The sequence below is a fragment of the Lygodium microphyllum genome, chromosome 6, assembly GCF_053477565.2.
Source record: "Lygodium microphyllum isolate KBCC chromosome 6, Lygodium_microphyllum_v1.1.10, whole genome shotgun sequence".
NCBI classification, from domain to species: Eukaryota; Viridiplantae; Streptophyta; class Polypodiopsida; order Schizaeales; family Lygodiaceae; genus Lygodium; species Lygodium microphyllum.
Window position 1 is genome coordinate 102,898,556 of NC_141140.1, and position 13,723 is coordinate 102,912,278.

At 40.9% G+C, this 13,723-nt stretch overlaps 1 protein-coding gene across 1 annotated transcript in view; it reads right to left on the bottom strand.

Annotated features, from left to right (window-relative positions):
- Positions 1–471: 471 nt before the first annotated feature.
- Positions 472–13,723, bottom strand: part of LOC148034883 (dolichyl-diphosphooligosaccharide--protein glycosyltransferase 48 kDa subunit-like) — a 31,336-nt gene continuing 18,084 nt past the window's right edge. The window contains exons 5-14 of the mRNA XM_087679818.1: positions 3,086–3,139; positions 2,888–3,001; positions 2,686–2,741; positions 2,564–2,605; positions 2,407–2,482; positions 2,230–2,301; positions 1,996–2,121; positions 1,766–1,870; positions 1,130–1,213; positions 472–995 (exon numbers count right to left, since the gene is read on the bottom strand). Coding sequence (XP_087535944.1) covers positions 948–995; positions 1,130–1,213; positions 1,766–1,870; positions 1,996–2,121; positions 2,230–2,301; positions 2,407–2,482; positions 2,564–2,605; positions 2,686–2,741; positions 2,888–3,001; positions 3,086–3,139 — 777 coding nt within the window. The 3' untranslated portion in view covers positions 472–947. The remainder of the gene's footprint in view (positions 996–1,129; positions 1,214–1,765; positions 1,871–1,995; positions 2,122–2,229; positions 2,302–2,406; positions 2,483–2,563; positions 2,606–2,685; positions 2,742–2,887; positions 3,002–3,085; positions 3,140–13,723) is intronic.

The following is a 13,723-nucleotide window of genomic DNA, read 5'->3' on the forward strand; positions in this document are numbered from 1 at the left end:
CCTTTGAAAAGACAAAACAGGACTCCAAAGTGTGAATACCAAACTTGAGATCCCAAAAATTTGACACTTTCCAACATCCTCCATGGCTCAAGTCTCCCATGGTTTTGCATCTGTGTTGTACACTGCACAGCTCATATCACAGTCTACCCGATTGATCATGAAAAGTGCCAGAATATGTCATCTAATACTGCATTAACTTGGGACAATCTGTTATAATGGTAGCACTGCGTGCCTACCAAGAGTCTTATCCTGCCACTAGACATCATATCTGTTTTAGAGACCGACCTGTTTTCTGAATACACCCCAAGAGACTTATCCTGCCCCTATGTTCTGTACATATTAACCCAATGCTGTAACACTATCAGAACTGGTTATTTATCTATGAAGGCAAAAGACTCATCATTTGTTTACAACAGTAAACTGCTAAAACGTGAACTGCCATGTATTTTCTATGTGCCAAGGGGAATCCTAATTTTGAAAGTACATGTGTGTAATGTCTTCCAGTATTATGTTGCAGCATTGTTTCTACAGCTAACACACGCCTATCTTAACAAAGGAGTTGCAAATATATTTGCACTCAGAATCTAACCATCACAGTTGACAACCAGGTACATTTCAACAAGTTGCCAACACCAATCAGACAAAGAAAAGGGACCCCCAGTATGGTCTCCACAGTTCTGAGCTTTGCAAGTAACAACCACGTACATTCCAAGAAGTTGCCATTGAACATGCTGTGAATGACACAAAAAAAGCGTGTACGAGAGATAGAAGCTAATTTGATTGTAGATGTATTGTATCAATTTGAACATATGTGAATACCTTAACTCAAGGGCCATAAGTGAGGCCCTTTTTCAAAATTCTTGGCGGAACAGGGATCTACTTAAGACGACCCCTTGCGGTTAATCTAAACTGATTGTTGTGATTTTTCCTCCATCCAGCCTCTCTGACTACTTGTGATAAAGGAACAAAATCCCAAACACAAAGAATCCAAACATCTGAAAACATCAAGAGCACCCAAGTGGCAAGATGAGAAAACAAGAAACACAGCAGCATACTTAATAAATAGCAAGATAAGAAAACAAACAACATTTCGGCATACTTAAATTTGGCAACAAGGTGAAGCAATTACCATTGAAAAGCAAGCACTGTAATAAGGGTATGCTGCCCTAATAAACCTCTCATATTCATTATGTCTAAAAGGTCGCACTGGGATCTGCAGTGGAAAAGACAGTCATAGGGTTTCAGATTTGGCTACAACATCCAACTACCTTTTAACAACAATTAATAACCACATGATTCAATGCATCTTATCAAGAAACATCGATCCAGTTTGCCACTTTGCAGCTAATGCTCTATTTCCTGCGTGCTTTGATGGTGTAAGGAAGGCTGCCTTTATCCACAGCCTCAATCTAGCTAAAAACTAGTTCATGGACAACCTTATGAGAAAATATCTTCCACACATAAAAGGTCCCAGACTCTGAACCCATCTGAAGAGATTAGCAGCTGAAGGAACCCCCTGCAACTCTTGCACAAGCTAGCTAAGTTACTAAGGTGATCATAAGTAAAGAATTTTTTTCGATGTTAATTACTGGGAAGAAAGATGCTGCTAAAGGTTCCGCTTCAAATTCTGCACACTTGAAGAAAGTAATAGCCACAAGGATATTTTTGACATAGATGCATTGGCAATTCAGTATTTTAGGAGAGAGCTTCTTAAAAGGGGATATTTTGTTGAGGAAAAAGATTTTGAAGGGGAAGTTCAAGTTACCTGTTTACTTAAAGAAAGGGTCGTACATCCAAGTCGTCTGTACTCCACTTTGAATTGGAAAACTCCATAAACATCAGGAACTTGGAAAGATGTGAAATACAATCCCTTTACCAAAACATGGCCATCAATGTCAGATCATCACAGTGAGCATTAGACATGGCTGACTTCAACCAACTCACTTTAAATTTGCTTTAAATATAGCAGAATAAAGTGTTTGAAGCATATATAACCTTCTCATTATGGTCCAATGTTTTGAGAACATATGGACTCATCATGTAGAACTGCACTTGGACATCATCTGCTAGATAAGGCTTCCAGTCCTTTCCTGTCCATTCATAGATCTCTAAAGAATACTCCTGCAAAAGATAAGCTAGCTTGTAATGCAGAACAAAAACACTTTCAACAGGTTCTCCAACCATTTGAGCAACTAAAGAAGAGAAATCTATCAGATTAGAATCACTTACAAGATGATCAGTAATACGGTACATAGACGGTTCTTGCAGCTCTCCAACTTTATGATGTTTAATGTTGATAGCCTGCCAGTTTTGTATGCAAATAGAGTTAGGTAAACAAGACAAACTGACAATATGAAGGATGGAGATAATGTAAAAATTTTAACCATCAAAGTGCAGTGCTTGTACCTTCAAATGGCCCCTCTCATGGAAGGTCCACTTGCTGAGCTCAACTGCAAATTGTTCATTGCCAGATTTTTTGTAGCTGTTCACAATTTCACATACATGTCAAACCACCTTAAACGAACAATCTCATTCAAAAACACCCTAATACAACCAGTGTTACCTGGTAGAGCTTCCAAATTTCTGGACAGAGGCCGTAAAAAACCTGGATACCATGATGGTTTAAGTTTATAATCGTATGGGAAAAGAAAGCATAAACAACAGCCTATGTCAAAGATAAATTACTTGTTGCTAAAAAGATCTAACGATCCAGAAATCAGGATGCGTGCATTATTCCGAGCCTGTAAACCACACACAGCTCCATCAATTTAGGGCCACCCCAACAAAAATCTATAACAGTGTTTGCAAGCTCAGTATGAGAGTGGTTATAACCATGTACTTGGTGTTTTTGAGCATGGTTTAGTTAGACAGAAACCAGGAAACTTACCTGTACTACAGACACTAAGCCAATGTTAGTCCCAGTTAAGGCAGGTGGATCTATCAGCTTTGCATTCGGGTTTGCAGAGTAAGCCGAGGGTGAAGCAGTTATAACCTTTATAGCCTACAAATGTAGCAACACATATAAACTTCAGAAAGTCTTCAGTTTCTTGATACATGGTTTTTCCAACTCATCAAATGATCTCACCAGGATGTTTTCAGGAGCTACTGAATGAGCAATGCCTCGGAAAAGGACAGGAGCCTATAAAACCAAAGGCTCAGAATAAGCTCAAATCGTTCCAGTTTTGAGAGCCACATTGTTTATTACTAACTCACATGTAGCTAAAGACCAACAATGCAGATTTGTTATGTGTGAATTAGCCGTAAAAATGTAAAAGTTCCACTGAATGCAGCTTTCACCGGATTCATTCGAGATTACTTATATTTTCTTTAATTTGGTAACCCACTTCATGATATCAATGCATTTTAAGGCTAAGGTAATGAAACATTTAACATCTACACAGCAAAAAAAGTAAATATCTTTTATTGAACTTTAATTCAAAAGTTTAGAAGATATCTTCCTTCAAAAGTTCTCCTATATTGCTTTGCCACATTTTCTGCATGTACTGTGTTCATTGCTGATTCCAAGCAGCCCTTTTGGAGTTTCTTAGACAGACGGCCAGAGGCAAACTGAAGGTGAAGAAGTGGACTGACCACAATACCATCCATATCTAACCAGGTTGACAGTAGTTGGTGACCACAGGATCGTGAGGCCCAATACCAATCAGACAGGATCGTACTAAGGGATGCCCACACAGTGGTAGGGCAGTTAACAGTGTGAGCAGGCACAGCAGCAATATGGAAATGCAATGGCAGATGGCAGTCAACTGTAGTGCTTGTTTTCCCATGGTCTACACAAAATATTCATTATCTTTCAATTAGTAGACATTCTGACAAATATGCTTTGACAAAATCCCATTGCATTGTCCATCAGTCAGTACACATTCTGAGTCCTGACGAGCATGACTTAACAAAAACCGTTTGCAATGCTTGAGACTGTAACAATGCCAAATCACAAACACTGTAGGAACATTTTTTATGCATTTAATACCAAATATCTGCCATGTTCTGGTTGTGGAATACTTCTAGCATGTAACCAAGTTCTTGAAATCTAGAGTCGTACTGATTGTCAGTGTCTGTTCCTATGCATGTAGACAAACTCCAAGGTGTCATCCTTTCTGTGTGCCCATCTTCACAACACAAAGACACCCACATACATCAACCAACCATCATAAGCTCGTTGATGTGACAAAAACTGAAATGGAGCAGCAGGTGCATAGCAAAACTCAAAGTAGCTCTGAAATTTGTACGGCTGGAGAAAGCTAATCAAACCAATGACAATACTTGCATGTCATATACTCTTTGCGAACAGCTGATGAAAGCTAATCACACTGGTGTCGATACTTGCATGTCATATATCCTTTGTAAACAGCTGGTGATTAAATGGGCTCAGTACAACACCTCATTTCCATAGTTTAAAGCTCTACTGTAACATGGAAGGCATACTTCAGTGATGACTCTGACTTGAAGCCAGCTTAAGTATAATCTTGTCCATTCATCATGACCTGGACGTCCATGATAAGGCCCCCTCTTAAGGCCTAGCTGTGTCATTATCCATGTACTTGTAGCAACCTCAATAGAAATGGCCTCTCCTGCCACAATAGCTACAAGTGGGGGTCCTCCTTTACATTGGTGGTTGCAACATCCCCTTACCCAATGTCAAACTTTGCCTACGTTAAAAAGCTTTGAGGTTCCCTCAACCACAGTTAGACTTTTCCTTCCCAATAGATACATTGTGCTGATTCGAAGCTCCAACCATTCTTAAAGCTTTTAGCCACTCTACTTTAAAAAGTAAGGGCAAGTTGGATGGCCACTCCACTGTAAGCGGGTCATGCTACAAGCTAGTATAGTGTCCCAGATGCTTTGTATAGTACCTCTCCTACAAGTGAGGGTCCTCTACATTAGTGGTAGCAATTGCCTCACCAATGTCCCACTTCATCTGCATTAAACAGCTTTGAGGTTACTCATCAAGCAAGGTTAGACTTTTCCTTCCCAATAGATATATTGTGTTGACTCAAACCTCCAACCTTTCTTAAAGCTTTTAGCCACTCAAATGTAATGGCAAGTTGGATGGCCACTCCATGGCAGGGGGCCATGCTATTAGCTTTGTAAGGTACCCCATTGGTTCTAACCAAGGGTACCCTTTGATAGCCATCAGATCCTTGGTTTCTAACGTTCAACACTGCTAACCTCCATTGAAAGTGAGAGAGAAGTCGTCAAAGGCCCTAGGTCTATCTCAAAAGGGAGGTGTGGTCAACCTAACCAACTCTATCCTTGCAAATCATGCTGATCCAATTGAGCCAGATGGCATGATCGGAGGGTGGAACAAGCTGATTGAGCCGGATGGCATAACCAAAGGGTGGAACATGACCTCTGTCCACCCATATTCCACCCACTCATGTCTTTTCTTAGTATTTTAATAATTTATGCTACCACCCATGTGGAGGACATAGAAAACAATCTGATTTGACTTTACTTCCAACTAACCGAGTCCATAGTCTTATCCTCTGATTGCCAAGATTCAAGCAAAGCCCTATGAATCTTATTCTCATCCAAGGCAAGTAAGGGATGGGTCACCTTATTGCCCTCAAAACCCGTCACTGTTCTTGCTCCTTGGAGGAGTGTCCACATTTAGGAGCTCGTTCACCATAATAGTCTGTGCCCACAAAACCAAGCAACCTCAAATTCTTCCAATGTGTCGGTTCACAATTCCCAATGATTACAAGGGTTACCACAGATTGACTCTACAACTCACTGACATCACTCCCTGATTGTATATGAAAAGAAAAGAGATGGGGGGAGTAGTACATCAAGGAAAAGGCTTCAAACAAAACTTTCTTTTGAAACATTGTTTCAATAAATGCATGAATGAAATGAAAACAATCTCAAACACAACATTTCTTCCTTTTCATTAGATAACAAGAGGATAACAAATAAAGTACGTACTAAACTTAACCAATCTATCTTTCACAATCATTTAACAAATAGGAAAACCTAGCTATTTCAACCTTGACTAGAAGTAAATTGTCATGAGGACATGTATTTTTGAAACCTCACTTAACATGTGGATTATTTTTAATCACATAATTAAGTAAATGTTGCACGTGTGAGGTGCAACTAGGGTTAGAGTAAATTTATGAGCCCAAGACCCGAGAAAATCACAAGATGTCAAAGGCAAAAGTTGTTATAAGTTATGTTACACACCTACTTGGTGGTGTCTGGTGTCAATTGTTGGCCTAGGTCATTCACTTGGCCATAAGTGTCAGTTGGTGACACTAGAGAAGTGGAGTTTAATGGTACCTAACGCCGATCTAATGGTCAAAGATGGCACAAAGAGACTCAAGAGTGAAAGATGCCTAGCCAATTTAATTATTGGCCAATCAAATTTTTTTTTTTGGGCACCGAAATAAAGGCTGAAATTTAATATTTTCAGTAATTAAAGGCTAAAAATTAATATTTAATAATGGATAATGTTGGAAAAACCTTTTGGGAAGGCTGTCACTTGGTAAACTTGCCCATGCACGCTGATAAAAGACTCGAGAAGAGGAAAAACGAGACGATTCTGGTTGTAGCGAATGTGGGAGAGCTGTGAGCAACCATAGCCAACCTATTTTCAGCCATTGCAACCAACCACAAGTGAGTTTTGAGGAGGCAATTGCAGATTTAGACCCTCCACAGCTGGGCGATTGTATCCAAGTACAAGATGACAGCTGATTTGGATGTCTCAGTTGTAGCGACAACATTTAATGCTATTGTGGCAAGGCAACAACTGCATTTAACTGATTTTTAGTCATTCTTCGCGACAAAACTTTGAATTTTCTCTCTATAGCTTTCTCTTTCATCTCCTAACCATTTCACAGCCTTGCTCCGAAGATCTAAGCATTTGAACCTTGGAGGCTGAGAAATTGCAAATTTCCCTATTGTAAACAACGAAAATCGGGTTTAACAACAACCTCAAGAAGCGTGCCAAAAATTGGAAGCTCCAAGATTTGGATTTTTCAAGGCTGAAGGTGAATTTCAGCTAAATCCAAGTGGAGAACTAGTCAGCCATTGAATTTGGGGCATTTCCATTATCTATGAAGTAAGTGAACGCCAATTAAGTGTCTGAATCAATGGGCAAAACAAATTAAAGACTTGCTGGTCACTTTGGACAGCAAAGGGAGTTTGGATTGCAAAGGGGATCGAGCGAATCCCATTATAAATCAACTTCTTCTTCAATAAAGCTAAAGAAATACCGAAAGGGGTGCCAATTTTGGGGCCAATCAGGTGTGCATTGTCAAAGATCAATTGGTAAATTTGTATTTCCAGATTTGCATTTATTGTTTGCTGCTATAATTAAGTTGTAATCAGGGATTTACCACCCATCCACAGAAGGAAGGCTAGTTTCATAAACCTAGAATCAATACAACTGCACACATTTCACATGCTTGCCGAGGCATTGTTGGTGCAACAAGAAGATAGCATGATATTCTCAACAATATGTACTTTTGAGTTATGAAACCCCTACAACAAATGGCATCCAATTCAAATTCTGTTTGGCCTTGATTTACTCATGTTGATTCTTCCACAAGACTTGGTGTGAAAAACCTCTTAGTGAGGATGGGATGGAGAAAAAGAGAATGTGTTAAGTATATTCACATGGGTAATATGTGTCTATCCAAAATGAAGAGGAGTTGAGAGAGGGAACTTCCACTGAGGTAGACAAAAAATGGGATGTTAAGAGGGCTGAAGAGGATCCTTGAAGAGGATTTTTCCAAGGGTGCTAAGATGAGGGAGGATGGTATGGCCATCAACACATTGAAAGGACGATTGTTGCTAATTTATTGCTATGTCAAGATAATGGTGAAAGCTTGTTGTTGCAGGCTGCGCAGCAATGCAACAATGCTTCATGTAGCATACACCAAGATAGTGGAGGCAACACACTATTCAAGGAGGAGAAATCAAGGTTATACTTACAGGTTCAAGAGGGTGGGTGGTTCAATTATGAACAACTTGATCATCATATCAAAAGCTATGGTCCATAGAGTCTAAGATGATGTGTAATCATATAGCAATCAAGTGGCACTAAAACAATCGGGTCCACAATATAATGTTGCTCATATCCCGACACACTTTCTGAGGTGTCCTATATATATGGTAGATATACTTCTCAAGGTGTGACTACTTCAATTTGAATGTTGATGCCTATGACATGTCTAGGGCTCAATACATAGGATTTTAGTGAATACATTATGGATCGCTATGTAGATGTTAGTTCTAGTTTATAGGCATCCGTGTCTTAACATACGATGATTTTGTAAGGGTCACAATAACAAGAGCTAATACTCCTCAAGTGATGATGAGCTTTTCTTGGTCATACTCAGAAAAACCATCTTGTAGTATAAACGCAAGGAAGAACATGAGAATGACAATTCTTTGAACTAACCAACTCGATCAATTCTCACAATGAAAATTAGGGGAGCGAGAAGAGAGAGAGAGAGAGAGAGAGAGAGAGAGAGAGAGAGAGAGAGAGAGAGAGAGTCGACACCACATGAAGAGGGAAACCAACCCCTCTCCCTTTACAAAAAATTATTGAAACAAACCACATGCATTGAGTGCTTGAACCAAATACAAAAGGGCTAATTTACTACAATTCTAAAAATTAGGATTTTTAAAACCCTAATTTTTGCAAACTCCAAGCAGCAAGTTGATTTTCTTCTTAGTGCTTGGATTAGATTAAGCTAAGTAGAAAGTGCTTCTTGAATGAGAGAGAGAGATAGCAGAGTACAGAGCATGTGGCTCAAATTTTAGCATGTGAGCTTATTCCAAATGAAAAGAGAGACCTCCAATATATAGGTGTGGAGCTTGGGTGCTCAAAAGTGAAAATTAGAGGGTACAAATGACGAGTGTTTGCTGAAATTAACAAGTGTGAAAGTGTAGGGACACTTGTCTCTTCAAAATGATACGTGTCAAAGTGCAGCGGTGCAAAAGCGTGGGACCAAGACTAAGAGAGTAGAGTGAACACGGAGAAAAGAGAGAGAGAGAGAGAGAGACAGACAGACAAACAGAGAGAAAAACATGAAGATCTGCTGTATAAAGTATGTTGAATACCAAGAAATGCAAATATGTACACGGGCACAATCCATATGTCTGCATATCTCGACCTCGACAATGTCTCCCCGTTGGACACCTCGAAGTCTGCTGCAATCTGCCCGATCTCTTCCCTAAAATCTGCAACTGCAAGAATGAGAGTATGCTGGTAGTGGGCTATTTATAGCCTACAGAAAAAGCAAAAAAAAAAAAAAAGAACTATCAGGTTGGCTGCATTGAATTGTGTTGAAATCTGGCCAACTAGAGTGCCACGTGGCAATACGACTGCAACCTCCGTGCCTGGCTGATGACGTGGCATTGACATATCGAAACACTGCTGCACACACTGAACCATTCTTGAATGACTGCCTAGCTGGAAAACTTCATATGTACACAGCCTAACGGAGAAAAATGACACCTTCCGAAGGTAATCACAATTAAGGTGGCCAAACTGACCATGCCAAAGCTCAGACTGAGTTTGAGAGGCAAGAAGAAGAAAAGTCAAGGCAAAAAAAGACCACAACTTGTAGGCTCCATTCTCCTCCTAACCACAAGAAAGAACCTGTCTCCATCCTCGATCAAGAATCCAAAAAGAATCCACATCAAATTCGACCAAAATGCTGAGGGCACAAATCTTGTGCACCGAGAGAAGATGATACCCCAAAGCTGGCACATAAAGTATCTCGAATGCATGGGCACCACCAAATCCAAATGGAATAAGATCCATGATGCCCCATCCCTGAACAGAAATAGACGAACTATCACCAATGAGAATCTAACCATGGGAAGGCCACAAATGAGTAACACCTGCTAAAGAAGGAGTCATGTGCCGAGAGGCACCACTGTCATGGGCCATCAATGCAGCATCAGAAGCCGTCATAGCGAATCCTCAACCACCTCCAAATGGAGGAAAGCAGTTGACGAGGGAGCAGCCACCGCTCCAAAATCCTTTGAAAATTACTCCTCCTTCTCCTTCTCCTTCTTCTCCTTGTCAGGGCAATACTTCTTCCAATGACCTGTTTTGCCACAAATGTGACAAGTAAACTCCTTGACTTTATCCTTCTTAGATTTGTCTTCCTTCTCCTTTTGGTCTTTCCCCTTATTCTAAGAGGATTAACAACCAAAGCCTCAGACGTCGAAGCATTGGTTCCTTTCAGTTGCTCCTCTTGGTCCAAAACCATAGGAACCAACTCTTCCCACCAAAGAGTCTCAAACCGCCCTAAAGCAATCAAGACGGAATAAAAACCACTGAAGTGAGGCAGTAACTCCCCATGTCTTCAAAAGTGATTCCCTTCCCTATGTTTTGAACTTGCATCTGAAGCTGCCTTAGCTTGTTGATATGCTCCCGCATGGATAATGACTTGTTGATACTCATGGTCCACATCTGCACTTCCAAAGAGACTCAATTCATGACGATCATCCAATTATACATATGATCCAACTCCAGCCATATCTTGCAAGCCACTGTCAAATGCTCTATATGAGGGATAACAACTATAGTACATGAGAGAAATAAAAATGAGCGAATGCGAGCATTGAATTTATCCCAATGTGCCTAAGCCTTTGCGAGCCTTTGCCAACTCCACCTTCTCGTTGGAAGAGAGTTTTGACTCGTTGCGTGAAGAAGGATGATGGATAGCCTCTGTAACAAGCTCCGCCAAATCATAGGACTCCAATATAGTAAGCATCATGACCTGTTGGATGCAGTAGTTCTCACCATCAAGCTTTTGATTTGATGGAAGAGCCAATAGGATGCACCTTCCGATCCATGATCACCTAAAACTCTGTCTCAGCCTCAAAACACATCACCTACAATGCCTGCACAAAACACAAAAACAGCCCCCTCTAACTGTGAAAATACAGCCCGCCAGGACTATGGTTCGCTCGTCCAACTCCTTCTTCACTTGCCGGACTATGGTAAAATCTGCACTTGAAGGCCAAAAACTCAACCTTCCTCCTCTTTGTTGTGCAAAGAAATGCACTTAGCCACTTAAACAGCCCCAAAACATGCTTATTTTAGGCTTATTTTAGCTAAAACCCTAAAATGGAGAGTGGATCGGGAGAGTTAAGTGGGAGAGGAGAGGATCTAGAACCCTAATTTTCTAAAAATGAACAACCAATCCTCCACTCTTGTTCAATCTTGTTTTTGCAGATTTCAAGCATTTCAACTTGCAGCCCACACCCCATTCACAAAGGACATCTCAACCGAAGCTATCCATTGTTGTCTCCATCAGTTGGCGCCTGATTTCCAGCCCTCTTCACGCAGTTTGGAGCTGATTCCAACCAAGTGACTATTGTTCCTGTGCAGAACTACTACCATACAGCCTACCACGTCATCACAGTCCTGCTGCCTAGGTTTTTAGCCTTTCTCTCTCCTGCAAGCTGTCCTGCCTGCGTTTTTAGTCTTTCTCTCACTTGCTGTCAACGTTTTTAGTCTTTCTCTCTCGTGCAGGCTGTCCTACCTACGTTTTAGTCTTTCTCTCTCCTGCAAGCTGTCCTGCCTGCGTTTTTAGTCTTTCTCTCACCTGTTGCCTACGTTTTTAGTCTCTCTCTCTCCTCACTACTGTCTACATCAAATCCAGCTTCTCACTATTGCGTTTACTGGTGTTCAACATCAAAAGGCTGCCTTGCTGCAATTCGAGATCCGTTTGGAGTGCGACACTCTCTTCAACTCATTACCCCTACCCTAATTCTTGAGATACAGGAGTTTGAGATTCAATATTCATTCGCTACATAGTGTGTTTGTTGTTTAAGCAGCGTATTATTCAATAGTCATATCACTTTATTTATACATTGTGTTCATTGTCTCTCAGTTACCCTAAACCTAGCTGTGTTCTTTTATTAGTCTGTGCTTTGTCATACAAATTCTGTTTATGATTTTGTGTTGGGGTATTATTTTACATGGTATCAGAGCCTGGTACTCTCTGAGAAACCCAAGCCTTTGATCTGAAAGCTCTACACAAGAAGCAAGAACAACAATAGGTTCAAATGACTTCGAACACAATACTAATTCAGTCTCTAGAATCAACTATGCCGAGAACCGAGCGAGAGTGGGCCGATCAACTTACTCCACAAAGTTCCGACATAATGAAAGACACTTCAAATTACATGGAAGAAAAGCTAGGCAAGCTGACCTCTGAAGAATATAAACTGATTATAGCTTATTGACGAAAGAAGATTGAGGAGCTCGATCAAAGGATTGCCCTCAAGAAAAGCTTCTAAATGAAGGTATGCATGAATTTCTCTCTTCAAATGTCGCGCATAAATCTGATGATGTTGCAGGACCGTCGAGACCTCCATAAGGGACGGGCCCCCCTCTTGGAGAACAAGACCCGAAGTACGTTCCTTTCTTTCGTCCTCTTTCGTCCATTCCGATGCAAGGTACTTTAGATTCGTCTTTTGTCCCTTCTTCTTTTACCTCTTCTACTTTGCAATATTCAGGTAGAGATCTTGTGGAAGAAAGAGTCCAACCTGTTGACTATGGAAAATGTCCTCTTGAGGACCAATTCTTGTATGTTAACACACGTCGTGGGGATTATAAGAAAGAGCCAGGTACCTCTTCTTCTAACCTTCCTTCTTTTCAATCTACTTCACAAAATCAGAATGAATTTGGTGTTCCTTTTTCTTCATTGCATAGTACATCATCATCTTCACACTTTCATTGTCAATCATTAAATGTTAAAAATGAACAAAATGCATCTGCACCTCACACACCACAGTTTCAAAACCCACCCATTCCACCACATTCTTTCTTTGCTTCTCCACTTCCATTCACACCATTTACATTTCCATTTCCATTTCAGACACCTCATGTCCCACCACACATTACACCGAGGGATTATGGAAACATAAGCACGTTCTTTATGACCTCATCCTTACCTTTGCCAGGTGGTGTTCCACCTACTTCACACACACTTTCGAGATCATTGCAGCCCAGGTATTCCCCCCAGTGTCTCCCGAGTTGACTCCACAATTTGCCTCCGTGGCTTTACCTAGTGGACCTTCTAGTCATACAGCTATGTCCTAGCCTCACTTTGGACCGGGCTTCGGTGTCCCAATGCCTCCATCTACACCAGCACCTTATGGAAACATTCATGTTCCAATGCCTCCGCCTCAATTGGCACTCATTGGACACTCACAGCCTACTTCTACTTACCCATCTTTTCCCTCTCATTATTATTTTCAAACACATCCACCTCCACCATCTTACCCTCCACAATCTTATCCCCCACATCCATCTTACTCTACCTACCCGACACCGCATGGTTCTAGCTCATCTTCTGCCAAGCATGCATTTAATAACAAGACTCATTTTAACGGGTCAAACTTTACTACTTGGTTGAACTTGATAAGACATGTCCTTGACTCCCAGAACCTATGGGATCTTGTGCATGGGTTGAAACCCCAACTCGATCCCGTACTTATTCCATATGAGGTTGTCCGCTCATGGAAGGCTAGAAATGCCTCCGCTATTGTCGAGCTGATACAGGGCTTAATGCTTGAGGTTCATTCTAAGCTTTAGCATTTTGACTTAGTGTCATAGCGATGGGTACACTTGATTGACTGTTATACGGCTTGGGATAGGACCCGTCATATTAATCTTCACCATGAGCTTCAGCTTTTCAAAATCACTGACCGGGATGACTTGAAAGTCGAG